Raw genomic sequence first — 15,614 nt, 5'->3', positions numbered from 1 at the left:
GGCACAATGTTCATGCTTCTGCGTCGAAAAATTGATCGAATAAGGCTCGGAAAATTCTGGTCACACCAGACGGAAGAAATAGCTGTCGTTTGCTTTCATCCCTCTGGGATATGGATGGGTAAAGTAAGCCTGAGTGCGAGCGGACGATCGAAGGACGTCGTCCGTGTCACTTGAAGCTCGCCATGGTTCTCTGTGCCGTCCAGTTAGGCGGTCACAAATTTCATTAACGTGAGCGTAAGCTGCCCTCATTGCATCAACTGAAGAATAAGTCAGACGAATTCACGAAAATGCCGCAATTGCAAAATGTGCAGTGGGCTGGAAGGAAACGAGATATATAAGCAGCCACTGATAGCAGTGGTGCATTTCTACACTACTTTACGGTTCCTTTGTTAAATTTACCTAAATTCTGGGGTTTTACGGGCCAAAGCCACGATCTGATTAAAAGGCACGCCGTAATGGGGGCTCATGATTTATTTAGACCACCTGATGTTCTTTAGCGTGCACAGAATACATGGTACATGGGCGTTTTTGCATTTCGCCCCCATCGAAAAGTGGCCGCCGCGACCGGCATTTGATATCGCGACCTCATGGTTAGCAGCGGTGGCTCCATTGTAAACAAACTGCTGAAAGCTCCAGGCATTATTGACCGAGTCATTGGTGCATTATTGATCAATTTCCTTGCAGTCTCATCTTAAATTTGGTAATTCCTTGCTGGTAAAAAAAAAGGAGGTACATTTCCTCTCATGAAGATTTGCTCGTCGGAAACACGGTTCAGTAACGGTTTCGAAAGCGCATGCATAGGTTAAACCTACAAACAATGTAAAGGACATAAACGAGGCGTCCGTTAAGACTGGTACGACTGGTGCTACCGCATGAGATGGATAAACAACAGTTTTTCTTTATAGAGTTACAAATGAATAGTACAAAAGTTGCTATAGACTAATTGCGAAGAACACAGGTACATTGTAATATTGCGTGGTTAGTTGAAATACAAAAGGAGCACAAAAAAAAATGGCCATCAGCCTATTGAAGAATGTCTTGATCGTATGTTCTGAAGCTTTAGACAAGGCAGCTGTGATCTTCGAAAAGGCAGCATTGCTATTGCCAGAATATTTAGCTTCACCAACATGACTTTGAACAGTCTAACACGGCTTTCGTTCCAAATAATTTCTGAATGTTTGAGATTGGGTTTACATGTCTTATCTGTAGAAAATGAAAGGAATTCTGCCTTTATAGGTAATATACGATCAAGGTGAAGTAGAACCCTCTAAATAGAGCAACATAAAACACATTTGTGTTTTCCTATTGTGTAGGTTGTCAGCATAAATAGAAAAACCTTTGTCGCTGGTTTTCCACCAACGGCTTTCAAGGATTAAATTTCACTCCAGATACGACGCTTGGACCGCCGTAATTCAGTGTTACGATATTCCGTGTTCACGTGCAGCGGAAAATTGCGCTTTAATACTTATCACTGGTATTCCTTGGTCGGAAGGGTGGCGCATGGGATAGAATCGTATTACCCGTAGAATCTGTGCGTTATACTCCCAGCTGTTGAATGTAGCAGCACTTGAGGCGAAAAAACCAGCTTTATCGCCACATAATCCCCGTTTTCTATACTGCGACGGAGCGTGCCCCTTATTGCTTACGAGCACACATTATGAAATCGCTGCACGTGTCTCGCCAAGTTTCTTTCTAGTGATGAAATGAACAAAGAAACGTAGGCGCTCTACAGTGGGCGCTGCTTGTTGCAGAGAACTCTGTGCAGGCGGATATTCTTCACGCGGCGTATTTGTGCTCACGCTTTTTGTTTTCCTTGCCTCTAGGTTCTCGGGACTCGGCGTTAAACCGCATGGATGTGCCAAACACAAACCAGCACTCAGTCGAAGGGTAAGCGACGACTGCGTGCCTCAAGGCTGCTTGCCTTATTGCAAAGTGAATTCGCGGACGTGGTCGCCGTGTTCGTCATCAATTTCTTGCTAGGAAATCTGCACAGCGCTGTAGCGAGGGCACACGCAGCTGTGAACTGTCTTTTCCTTTGTTCGTTCGATAGTTTGCACGGCGGCATAGCGTTTTCTTCTATTAAGTCAAGCAGCGTTCCTTGGCGAGAGGCATAATTCCACCGATAGCAGTGCGGTGGGCGCCTTGTTTGTAAACCTGAATTGGGTCGGGTGGCAGCTTGATGAGCGCAGTCCGGGTCAACACCACAAGAGGCACGGAATGTCTACTAGAGAAGCACAGAGCACCATAGACATTTAACTATCATGTAAACAAGACTATTCAGGCTGCCTAAACAGAATTTAGAGTAGTTTCGTCCCAACTCACACTTTATTGTATATATTTTTAATGCTCAGCACGTCGAAAGCTTAGTATTCTGGTCATGGATAATGCCCGTGATCATTTGAGTGCCTGATCTTAAACCAGTGCACACTCAAACTACACTTTAATGAGCCAAATTTGTACAGCCTTTAAACTTTATTGATGTAAATTCCAAGTTAATAGAGGTTTTGGTAGCGGGAACGCAGCTTTCGTTACAAACTACGAAAATTACTATAAAACATTTAAATATGTAAAGCTGTTCAGCGCAGCCAGTTAATACTGCCTTCACTGTGTGTTGTCAGCGCGCAGCCTGTCTCGACCACATCCGCTAAGTGGCCATGAACAACAACAACAACAACAAAAGAACCATCTTGGCTGCGTCACTCATTAGAGATGCCAATAAGTTTCAATTATTCAGAAAAGGCCCTCAAATCTGCCGTTAGTTTCAAAGACAGAAAATATTTATGGACAAAAGACCAGAACTGCGAAAGTTTGGTCAGAATTCTTATTTTAGACTCAATACATGCTCAATTGATTTCGTATCCTCCTCAAAATTCAACACACGCTGCGGTTCGTCAGCGTGACGCAGTAAAACACCTCTGATCCTGCAGCACACGCGTTTCGTCCACCATTTCGAGAATTACAAAAAAAAAGAAGAGGTGTCCAGAGTGGCAAACGTACTCGCAAGCATCTCTCTATGAGCTGTCTTTTTCCACTTTTATTTTCGGTACTTGATGTGGCGCTTCTGAAAAGTAAAGACAGAATTACGTTGGGAATAACATGAAGACGAGCGTCAGGTTCACACTGAGCACCACAGGCGTGACCCCCGGTCTTCTAAACGACCGCTGTTCTTTTCTCTACAAGAGTGCCAGCAACGATTTGTTGGCTTCATTTGAGTTTGGCGAGACCAACAAGATATAAATAAAGACAACCGGCTTGTAGTTTAACGAAGGGATAGATGTAAGCAGAAGTGACCGCCTGTCAAAGAGGCAAAACGATAGCGCATGGTGCTGCGGTCGATAAAGACGACAATAACCGAGGCTACCAGGCCATTCACACGTTTCAATGGCAGGAAAGATTGTTCGGTAGCGTGGGCTGCTTGTCTCCTCTCATTTACGAGTGATCTGCTTGCAAGGGTGTGAGGTCAAGCTTGAGGGAGTAATTTAACTGTTGCCTGGTGTAGGCATCGCTGCGATGATTACATCCAATAGCTCTCGAACCAGCGATAGAAAACAATTCCCCTATGCTGCACACGTGGCTTTGAGGTCGTAAAGCGGATTATTTTTTATTCATTACGACCCAGGTACATTCAATCGGTGGAGCGGGTGCATTTCCTTGTTCTCCGCCTTGCTTTAAATAGGAGCCATCACAAACGCTCGCTAACTTTGTATTCCACAGTAGCAAAGCCGCGCCTCGTGATTTCGCCAGTCGGGTTGCAAACCGCTGGTGCTCATTTTGTTTCATTGTTGACGGCATGCGTGCTTGCTTCTGCTACTGCCTGTAAGGACAACAATGAGGAATCAAAATTTAACTGCCGGTTTTTTTCACATTGCTCTTCGGTATACTTGCTTATTCACTTATCAGTGCTCATTGCTTATTATTCACTTATCACTTATTGTGTTGCACAAGCTGACTAGGCCCACATTCACAAAGCTTTAATTTTACAAAATTGCATTTCGTTTGCGCTGCTTATTGCGATTTTTCTTTGTGTCAGAACAGCTTTGTGAATCTGGGCCTTGGTTTCGGCTAACTGGCGCTGTTGTGTTGTCAATGAGAATCTACTTTAACGAACTACTCGAATTATTGCTCTAGAAAGTGTCGGCGAAAGGATTGTTTGTTACTTTCAACTTTATACCTTGAAATGGCTTTTTGGTTGGCTGAAGTTTAGGAGGCTGCAGGCCTTCATTGGAACAACCGCTCAGAGAAGGCCGGTGCATTCTACGATCAACGCATTTCTTCGATTGATTAAAATATAACAAAGAAGTTACCAAGCTCATAATTATAACTTTCTTTTACTTGGTAGCAAATGATGTCTGCCACGTTGATTAAAACAGAACAGCCGCCTCGAGTGGGCGGGCTTATATCGATGCATTCAAATTCTGTGCGCAGCGTTATCTAAACGTTTCACTAAATTTTTTTCATGGCAACTGAATTCGTTGTTTCTCAAGATGAGAGGTGGAATTGGGTTTCGTGTGGAACTAGACATCAAGTAGAAATAAATCGTTCCGACACTTAAGAATCAATAGAACGACGTTTCATATACATGCACGAACGATTGTCAGTCGATCACGTTGAGCATTAGGCTGCCTACTGCTGAATAAATAAATTGTCCATGCGCACCAAACATTATTGCACTAAACAATTGCAGAGACAACACCCCTTTAGTGTACTTCTTGCTCATTAATTTCTGGTGTACTCAAGGCATAATGATCATGGTTCATCGAATCATTCCTTAAACGCGAGGGTCACGTCGAGGGCTATAAACTGTAATGAATTTCCTAACTGGACACATTAAAGAATACGGCACGATCGAAGACGGAAGGGCTAATGCTTAGACGCATCACCAACGCATAACAAATGATCGTTTCCAGCCCCGCAGAAGCGTTGTTCTTCGGAGTCGCAGCTGAAAAGCGTAATTGTTTGAACGCATTTGGCCAATGTTACTGGTCCCGTGATTACATAAAACGAGAAAGGGAACACAACAAAAAATCTACGTCCCTTTTTTCATAGGTCGAACCCGATTTGGATGCACTCGTACGACAACGAATGGTATAAAGAAGACGAAGAGACAAGGTTAGTATATCGTAGGACAGCAGGCACCAGCATGATGCACCTCTTTACACATGCCTTGTACTCTTTCACCCATTCGACTTCTCTTAGCCCTTTCGTTTGATCTACGCCTGTCCTTAACCGCTTTCCTTTTCTTTTACGTGCACCAAATTTAATCATTCTACTGCAGGAGGGACGCGTAATTTGTCTTATGGTGTTAGTAAGCTACAGCCTAACTTAATTGTTTATGCCTAATTTTTGGTAACGTCTAATATGCATGAATCGGTAAGATCGCACAATGTCAAGTCTTTTAAGGGTCATTATAGCAGACGTGTGCTCAGCCTTGGCATGAATGTTGCCTGCTGGTTTGCACACTAACTAGAGCTGTCTCTGCCCATTTGTACTGTTTGACAGCCTCATGAAAAATGTACCGAAGTTCGAGAGCTCGCACTGGCCTTATTGTAAATCGGTAGAGAGGAAAAGAAGGTCCTTATAAATAGTAATAGTGCCATGAGCAGATCTGGCTCAAGTATGTCATGCTGCAAGAAATCGTATAACAGAAGACGCCTGGAAGTGGCAGGCTTAGTTAGGGAAATTAGTACTTTGTAGAAGGCTTAGAAAGAACCGCGCACGGCGGCCAAAGTAGATTACAGAACTACAAGTGACCAAAGCGAAAATAAAGATATTTCAGAGGAAATACACAAGTCTGAACGACAATCCTAACTAGAAAACAAGAAGCTTCGTAGTAGGCAGAGCACTGTACCGATACTTAATGGCGTGGCAGCGGCGTTCGTCCTTCCCATCCTGTTTCACTAGCAAGATTTCACGAGTGCGCTGATCAGAATGAAGAAATTTTGTGGTCATGGCACGCAGTTGGCAACTGCCCTAATTTGTCGCACAAGCATGTGCATGTCTGCTTTTTTCAGCTGTCGTGTGGCTAAATGACCTCTTGCACGTACCTTCATGCCAGCTGTTGATGGCATAACCTAGCATAACCCACCTTTATAAATCATCTCCATAGAACTTCAGCCATCCTTCTTTCCCCTCCTATTGCCTCAAACGCTCGCAAATCGCAATAATTGTATGAACCAGTCGCGCGCCGTCCTTGTTTGCCACTTGCAGAGCGGCGGACCGCAACTCATTGGACGAAAACGCGGTGGCCGAGCCGTCGGGAAGCACGTCCTCTTCGACGGACACGCACCGGCAAACCCAGGACCGCGAGTTCGACTCTGCGCAGCTGTGCTCCGAGGTGTACGTTTTGTCGAACGGCACGGTGCAGAATATCAGCATACCCGTGGGTGGCTCGACCGACTTGCTGTGCCCTGAAGTGGCTGAGCGCAACAACCTCAACAGGAACAACAAGAATGGCGGCTGCCCTTACGCCAGCGTCTTCCTCACGAAAATGGGGACGCCCAACAGGGCCGGAAAGCTCGAGGTCTCTGAGCTGTGAGCGGGTATGCTTCTCTGGACACACCAAGAACGGAGCTCTGGTGGCGGTTTCGGGAAAGGGAAGCACGACTTCCGGAAACGACAGCTCAGACAGCAGGCAGAAGACACCCAAGCAACCCGTCACGGAACAGGCTCCAACGTATTTCGGAATGGCAGCTCCACGAGCAGTGATCTTCCATTCGAAGTTTGCGCTTTCTTTGTTGAGCGGCGAGAAAGAAAACTCTAATGTTGGGTTCCCCAGTGGGTGCGTCTCCGTGAAGTTGAAAGCTGCAATGCTTCTCTACCTTCCTGCTTTTGGGAGCCAAGGCATAAACACCTACTTGCGATAGCGAAAAAAAAAGACTCAAGTTGAAAAAGCACTCCAAATTTTCTAATTACGGCCACCGCACTGTAACAGAAGCGTGTCACAGCACCTACGAAGTCTTCGTTTGCCTCCACCACACAGGCTGTCGTCACAAGGCGTGCGCAACCTTGACCATAGCCCATATATTGACTGACAACAAGTGTGGTATGAGACCAGCCTTTCACCTCGGACGCCACTCTATGCAGGTCGTTTCAAGGTATTGGGGTTCAGTGGACTGTACCGAAAGGAATGTGCGCCGGTGAGGCCCCTTGGGCCAAGGACCACTGATGTCAGTGATGGATGGTGCAAGTGCAAACTGCCGTGCCCAGCGCGACGATTTGTGAATCAATGTGTTAAACGTAGCACACCCCACTCATCCTAATTTCAGCTGTACCTAAATTTAATAACTAGACTGGATGCAAGCGGTGCCCGCAACCTGAGGACTACTTCCACGTGACCGTATTAGAGTTCTTTGACCCGTCAGCAATGCACAAAATGTACTAATCTGGCAATTGCTTTCGTTTAGAGGCTGGTGTACGAAGGTTCTTGTGTCCGCTTTTTTTTTTGTGTTCTTTTACAAGATTTCACAGCTGGTAAAACGCTAAAAACAAGTTCGGCTGCCCTGAAATATGGAAGAAGTTCGTTAACCTCTTTCAGTCTCCCAACAGCAGGCTAACCTATTTTGGCCGACTAAATATTTGTCTGCTAGTAGTCTGTTTTCCGTCGCTGCCACTGCATGGAACTCAATGCAATTCTCGTGTTTTAAAAAAAATTGTTCCTTTGTTCCGACACTACGCAGTAATTACTCTTTGTCGGGCGCGAAGAATGAATGTCTGGCACCTCTTAATTTTATAGTAGTTAGGACTATGGGGGCGCTGGCCTCTAAATGACTTCGCTAAGCAAGTATGTATGCCTTCCGCACCAGCGTCACGCTAGGAGAGCACAAAACCAAAGGTCTGTACAATCGTAGCAGCCCCTGAACGCGCCTCTTTGAAATGTATATTTTTGTAACATGTCTAGGGACAAATGAGGACGCTCAATTCAGTGATGACGACCATGTGCTGGACAGATCCAGGCATTTATGTGTATTTTGTTTTTTATATATGTTTTTCACCAAATGTGCCACATGTGATCCGCTTCGAAGAACCTTCAGCAAACTCCGCACGAAGGGTTGGGTCCTTGAAAACCCCAGCACCAAATAGTCCCTGCTGTTCAAGGCATCTTCAAGGACAAGCGAGAGAGGTCAACGTTTGATGTATCCATAACAGTTTCATCCCACATTGAACAAGATGTCATCACGCGCAACTTGTTCTGTACTTCTCATCCTCATGTGTGTTTAAGCAAATATATAGATATATATATTATATGTCTTCTGACGTGTCTTGTTGGCATTGCTGTGTTCAGTTTTAATATTTGTGTGATAGAGGTTCTAAACATGCCCTCCTACAACGAAGCAAACATGAGAACATTTATATAAGAATTATTGGTTTGGTGCACAACGATAAAAGGATTGAAAATTTCGGATCAGAGATGGTTAGTACAAATATTCCAACATTACGTAATGCTAAGTGGAAACCGGCACGTTCGAATTTCCTTTTTCAGTTCATCAACGACTACCTTCAATGTTCCCAATCTTTTCACAGGTATTGAAAATGATTCCTCGCACCAAAAGCATTGAGTGGCGACTCAAGTTCACTACTTCTCATGTCTGTTCGTGGGCCAGGCCACCTTCGATCTTCCCTTTTGACCGCAAGATCGCCGAAGTCCTCAGAAAGTACGGGCCAGAGCATTTTACTCTCGCATATACATTTAAAGCGAGGACACTTAGTCTCGACCCCCGGGGCTGTCTGGATTTGATGACGAGGCAGCTGAAGACAAAGATAAAACACTCAAACGATTGATTACTCGCAGCAAACATACGATAAGACCAGGATGAGTGTTATAGCAGTCGATCTTTCAACCAATTTCAGCAGTCACCGGCAAAGATGGCTGCCACTTACAGTGGCTGCAGATTCTGCTCTATTAGCGGTGAGAACTTGGATTGGCGCCTACTCGCGAGTGACGTCACGGCCAGGACGCCGCTCGCTCGCTCCGGCTCGCTCGGCTGCCGCGCGCGCTCGTTCCCTTCGTGTATGCTTGGGGTATGGGTGGTTGGAGCCGTACTTATTGTAGGATTATGTCGGCTTCTTTCTGCTGCCATGCCTGAACCACAGTTTCTTCTTCAAAAGCGCTTGAGGCGAGAAAATTAGCGGCTTGGATATCGCATGCTATGTAGCGTTGAAGGGGTCTACTGGTTTTGCAATGTATATATGCGCCGTGTCTGTCCATAAATTTTGCGTAAAGAGAATATCTGCAAAGTCAACGCGCCAAGTTGTGTAGGATGTTTTGCTAAACACTTAACATTCCCTTAGTACTTAGCTATGAGAGACATTGCGTTTTACATGGAAGAAAAATCTTGGTATTTGGTGTCAGGATGTTATCCGTGTTAGACACTGCCCAGCGAAGCTGTCATCATGATTCTTATGCTCTGGGGAGTTGTTCTAGTCAAATATGGTCACTTTATTAATGCATAAGAGAACGAGTTAGGCGCGCATTTCGTATGAAAACGTTTGCTGCTACTTTCACCGCTCTCTGAAACAAGCCCCATAAAATGAGTTGCTCATGGCTGCTAACACGACGGCGCGCAATGTAGAGAATTTACATAGTTAATTCACAAATACCATGGTAGCAATCGCCTGAAAGAAAAGTTTCGTGGTTAAGATCAAGAGCCAATGAATTACAAGCGATGAAATGTTTCATGGTGCCCTTCAGTAGCCTTTACCGGCAATATGGCACACCCCTCACGCAATGGAAGCAACCGACTGTCGTTATGGCGAGGCACGCATTGTTCACGAAACCCATCAGTTCGCTGCAACTTCGAGTTGAAACCATGGACCCTATAACGTAAAACTATTCTAATATGTTTTTATTCCAATCTCCCGACGTTAAATTTACGTAAGCACCGACACAAGCATTAGGCGGTGACACGCGGCGTTGCCTGAACAGCCCAATCAAACGCTCCCCTCGTTTATATGAGGTCACTTTAGTTTGCTTTCAAAACGAATAACATTGCCTACATTGAGCGGTTTTTCTTGTCTAATTGACTGACAGGAGGCGAGGAGCACGCTCAAGTGGAGAGGGTTTCGATGGGGCCGATCCAGCGCACTGAAAATAGATAACCGAATGAAGAGGGAGGTGCCGGCTTCTGTGATTGGTCCGCTTTCCCTTACTTAGCTTGCGGTGGCTTGCCTAAAATCGCGGCGGCGTGCAACGGATAGTGAAAAATGCCGCTAAAACGGTTCCTCAGCAAGGAAGAGTTGGCAGAGCGATGTTGTATACATGCCGAAAGTGCTCGAAAACGTTGTACTGCAGCGCTTAAAGGTTTGTTACACGAAAATAAACCCATGCTCTTCAGCAGGTGTGAGTAGCCTGTACCTGAGCGATCGGCGGCAGCCATATTTTATTCCTTTCAGAATGGGGCAGCCTCCGGCTATTCAGAAAAAGAGCTAGTTTTGTCCGGAATATTAATGCATCTTTAACGCGTACACGTCACTGACATAATGAGTTTACTCGGTTTGGGACGTCTAGTGACAGACAGGTGAAGTGGGTGCAGCCTGAAACATTTTGACCGATAACAGAGGGTTAATGGCGAAACGGCGTCCAATGAGAAATAATTGTTTTTCTTTTGTTCGGTCGAATCATGCATAGTCAGTGTGTACACGTCGTGTAAGATTGGGAGTGAGCGCGGTATTCGTGACGTCACATGCCAGACAGGCGAAGGGGGAGTGGTCCAAAAAGTTTTTGACCAATCGCAGTGGGCTGATTGCAGAATTGGACTAGAACAGTTTGGAATAGCTTTACGTTGTAGGCGCCCCATGAAGGAGTTTTTTACAGCCCCAATTGCAATACCTAAAGTATACTCGACCTACTACAGGCCGCTTAGGGTGCCTTGAACAGGAAAACTCAAGCAACTTCTGCCTCATCATGTCTCGATCCAGCGTTGTTTAATTGTACAAACGGTGAACTATTCGCTTCGTTAGTACATAAAAGAGAGCCTCGCAAACATTTATAAGGAAGACACCACAAGCCTGACATATTTCACTTGATTTTCGACCCTCCACCGGGGAATTATGATATATTTAGTATGTGCCATACTACTAATGAATGACACTTTGGCTTCTCTCTGGCTGCGGCCATACGGTCCAAAAGGCATAGTTCACTAAAACATATGGGCCGAGCAGCCTGTGTCAGTTTGCCAAACAGATTCGTCATGCATATTCCTCAATGAACAAACACCAATAAAGTGCTAAAGTGAATTGAATGTGTAGCACGGAAAAGGGAATGTATATTTGTACACCCCTTTTCGTATTCTGCAAACAGCTGTGAGCCTTGTAGGAGTTGTGGTTGGGCACGACACATGTGGTAGCTGGCCCATGCCGTCGTCCAACTCACTCACGCTTGGGCGTGGTTGTAGGGAGAAACTTGCTCTCATCGAGAACTAGGAGTACGGGTTTTCTGTACAATATTTACATGAAGACAGGAGATACATTTCATCAGTCTAGCAAGAATGAAAAGTGAAACACGAAAAATGAAGCACGAAGCCCCCAGCACGAAGCACACGAGCACCCAGCACGAAACACACGAGTACCACGAGCAGCCGAAAACGGCTGCTTAAAAACCTTCTGTCCTCCCTAGATCCCTAGGTGGGAGTAAACTGTCGTTCAACCTTAGTCCAATGGGAGCGTCCAAAGTCGTCGTAATCGTAGTTAACCCGCCTTTGAGGGGGAGGGTTCACACACTCACTTGCGCACTTTGGTTTCACTGAACACGCCGAGTTGAGAGGGTCCTCGTAGACATGGGTTGTCACGCTTGACCCCAGCTGGCGCCTCTTGATGCCAGTTAGCCGCAGCGTCTGCCAATCGACTGATGATTTCTGCGGCCCGCGAGAAAGCACCGCAAAACACCCTCTTCCAGGAGGTATCTTGCTCCAAGTAGACCGTGAAGGCGACAGCGAATGAACTAACAATACTCGGTCCGCCGAACGTGGCTACACTTGGTGGCGCTTTTGGCTGTCCGCAGGAGGCGCATTGTTGGCTCTCCAAAACGACTCGTCGCAGCGGGCCGGGAAGGGTTTGAAGGTCACTACCCCCGCAGGTAGATCGAAACAGCTGCAGCGGGCTGGGAAAGCTTTGCAGTGCAGTACCCATGCAGGCCGATCGTAAACAGCTCCTCCATGGCCCGGAAAATCTCGACTGGCCAGTGCTGATAACCGCTGGGCAAGAAGAGAATGGCTGGCGAGCAAGAATATGGCTTTACTCTCTGCAACCACTGCGCACTTGGAATGCCTTAAACCACCTGACAACAACCGGCACAGAAGAGTCGATCCCGGCAACACAATACTACTCAGCGTGCAAACGCCCGGAATCAGCTGTTAACCCACCAGGCTTCCTATCAAAATTTCATTGTAAGCCGCTCAACTGGGAACCCGAAATTTCGACGCCAAAATGTTGTGCCGCCAGAGCGAGCGTTCACGTTGCCCCCGAGTTTAACCAGACCTGACTGTCGCGTTGCACAAGAGCAAAGATTTACGCTGAACAAAACCGAATGCTCTCAACCACCAATACCCGAACACAACTTAAGCAGCCTAAATTCACGAACAGCCTGCTCTTACTCTATCGCAGTGGCGTACTTATCACACGTACTGGTGCCACTGAACAGTCTGGTCGATTCCACAGTCCACAAGTACGTAATCACAATCGCGCTAGCTTTGTGGTCCCTATTCAGAACGCGTACTTGCGTCGTGCGCAAACGTTTTATCACGCTTACTTATGTTCCTTCCTCTAGTCCATGCAGGACAAGTACCTTAAACGAACTAAACTTGCGTAACTTACGCACTCCGCAAAACCCTTAAAAAGATGCGTCTTCTAATACCTAGTTCCACGCACATACACGAGCGACCCAGTCACAAACATTTTGCGTCCTTCCGTCCTCACAGAACACGCGCTAATGGAACTAAGAACGCTTCTCAGCGCGAATTATGCACTTACTGAAAACCTCCGCGCTTAACCTTAGAAACTTCGAAAACACTTATAAAAAAAAGGTTAACTAATACACACGCGTGTTACCACAGGCCTCTCACCGACAACCTTGAGGCTTGAGGTTACTGACAAAACAAAAACAATCTCATTAATTAACACCTCGCGAAACTAACGGTTTACATAAAACGCATCTTTCAAATCTCGGAGCTTCTCAAACGAAAACATAAACAAAGCTCATACCTTACATATTGAAAGAAACTTTATTCTTAAATCGCGAAAATTTTCGTATGCTCAAAAATAAAACAAAACAACACGTTTCACTTCTACGGAAGCTGTCTTGGTCTCCTGTTCCAAACGTTTACGACTGACTCATACTTTTGAGCCGTACTCGAGGTGGTCGCGGTTGGAAAGTTATTCTGGCTACCCAGGAACAACAAAAGGACTGACACACTATCAGCTGCTTCAAGACGTTACAGTCTCTGGCCAACTTGCGTCCTGGTGCTAGGCTTTCATCATGCACTCGACTGGCCGCATCAGGACTCCTTACCACCTCGTTTCGTCTTGTCACCTTGCGCTCCTTCGCACTACATGCTGCACCCCGAAAAGAACGACGGAACGACGAGGAACGAAACTGCCCCGTCTCCTTTGTCCGCGCAGAACATGCTTCTCGATCTCTTTTTGACCGTTGGATCGAACGTTCTTGATGCGCCAACGTCGTCAACGACGACCGCACCTTTCTTTTACTCGCGCCCTGGCTTTTTGCGTCTGTCGTCGTCTTTGGCTGCGCTACATTATTCACCGCATTCCGATCTTTACCGTGCTTCTTTCTACGGCGTTTTTTCCTGGAACTCCCTTTCATGCCGCCTTCTCGTGCCTCAAGCTGGTCGGTACACATCTCGTCGGCCCGGATTGCTCTCCTACCCGCACAGTCTGAGTGAATTTCAATTAAACCAACTCTCTCTTTGCCTCTACTGGCGGACAGCTCAACTGACTCTGGAACAATGCAGCAGCCTTTACTCGAGCTATGCAACTCGCACTCCTGCGAACTGCCCTCTGCTGCATTGCCCAGCTCACGCTGTGCATCGGCACAGAGCTCGTCGGTCTCGATGGCTGTCTCACTCGCACAGTCCGAATGATTCATAGCTGCATCATCCCTTTCTTGGCTACCTAAACTGGCGGACAGCTTCACCGATCCCTGAACAATGCAGTTGTCTTCTCTTGAGCTACGCAGCTCGCAATCCTGCGAACTGCCCTCAACTGAATCGTCCAGCTGGCACTTCACTTCGGCACGCAGATCTAACTCGACATGGGTGCTCGTGTCTGTTGGGTCAGGAGTACTCTGTACTTCGTTAACGACCTCGTTAACATTACATGCGACGCACACGCGCAGTGACTATGCCGATTCATTCACAGCTGGCCTAGCTGTCTCTGCAGTGCTCTGTTGGCACATCACCTCGTCGCTCTTACTACGGCCTTTAACGGCCTCTGTTGCCACTAAGGCATAGTTAGCAGCTATCCCTTTCCGTTCACCTGAGAATGTGCTGCTAATCTCACAGGTACTACCCTCTCGTCGGCTTTTCGCGAAAATACGCTATATACTTCCTCGTTCTTTCGCTCTGTACTACCTAAAGAAATTTCAGGCAGCCGTTGCCTTTGTGCGTTTAACTGCTGCAATGCTTGTATCTGTTTGTTCAATGCTGCCATTTCTTTTTCAAGCTCTTGCCGTTCTTGCTCACGTTTTCGCTCACGCTCTTCGCGTTCTCGCTCGCGCTCTTGGCGTTTTGGTCTTTTGCTTAGAATTCTGTTACCTAGATGTTCGATGAGCTTCAAATCATTGTCACTTTGGAGAATGGTTTTACGAATTTCTGCTTCCGTCAAGTCTTCCTCTGCGTCTACCTCGAGCTCTTTACACAACCGCAACAGGTCAGCTCTCGTCATACACAATAGGACCATGGTCGCTACTTTAAGCTTTGGCTCTGCTGTCACACAATACTTGCTGTGATACCCCCGCAAATCAGAATACAAGTAAAAGATGCGCAGCGATTGAAATCTACAAACCCAGAGAAATTGAAGCATGGTAAATCTTACAACCAAAACCAAACGCTTACCGACTCAAGCAGCACCATATCACCAATCCTTCTCCCAGCGATTCAAATCTACAAACCCAAAGAAATTGAAGCCTGGTAAGTCTTACAGCCAAAACCAAACGCTTACCCACTCAAGCAGCACCAAATCACCAATCCTTCTCCGCCGTAAACAGTCAGTTGCAAGAGGTGGTCAATCCCAAATCGCCTCCAACTTGATTGGGATATCGGTCGGTCACCATGTCCTAAAGTCTGTGAGATCTCATTGCTGTCTACGAGTTGTAGGACAATCTCACCGCTGCCATGCAGTTGTAAGAGCTGGAGGACAATCCCACCGCTGGCAACCAGTTGTACGGGTTGTAGTCGGACATGAAATAAGTGGTAGCTGGCCCATGCCGTCGTTCAACTCACACTTGGGACGTGGTTGTAGGGAGGAACTTGTTCTCATTGAGAACTAGTAGTACGGGTTTTATGTACAATATTTACATGAAAACAGGAGATACATTTCATCAGTCTAGCAAGACCGAAAAGAGAAGCACGAAAGACGAAGCACCCAGCACGAAGCACGCGAGCACC

At 46.4% G+C, this 15,614-nt stretch overlaps 1 protein-coding gene across 2 annotated transcripts in view; it reads left to right on the top strand.

The window, feature by feature from the left end:
* Cad88C (cadherin 88C) overlaps positions 1–8,243 on the top strand; it is a 170,368-nt gene extending 162,125 nt beyond the window's left edge. The window contains exons 34-36 of one of the 2 annotated variants that reach the window (XM_050196663.3): positions 1,824–1,887; positions 5,047–5,109; positions 6,208–8,243. In XM_050196663.3, coding sequence (XP_050052620.2) covers positions 1,824–1,887; positions 5,047–5,109; positions 6,208–6,535 — 455 coding nt within the window. In that variant the 3' untranslated portion in view covers positions 6,536–8,243. The remainder of the gene's footprint in view (positions 1–1,823; positions 1,888–5,046; positions 5,110–6,207) is intronic. The other variant, XM_050196665.3, reaches the window with a different exon arrangement.
* The last annotated feature ends 7,371 nt before the right edge of the window (positions 8,244–15,614 follow it).

The sequence above is a fragment of the Dermacentor andersoni genome, chromosome 1 (genome assembly GCF_023375885.2).
Source record: "Dermacentor andersoni chromosome 1, qqDerAnde1_hic_scaffold, whole genome shotgun sequence".
NCBI classification, from domain to species: Eukaryota; Metazoa; Arthropoda; class Arachnida; order Ixodida; family Ixodidae; genus Dermacentor; species Dermacentor andersoni.
Note: the sequence above shows the minus strand (reverse complement) of the source record. Positions and strands in the feature narration are given on the sequence as shown.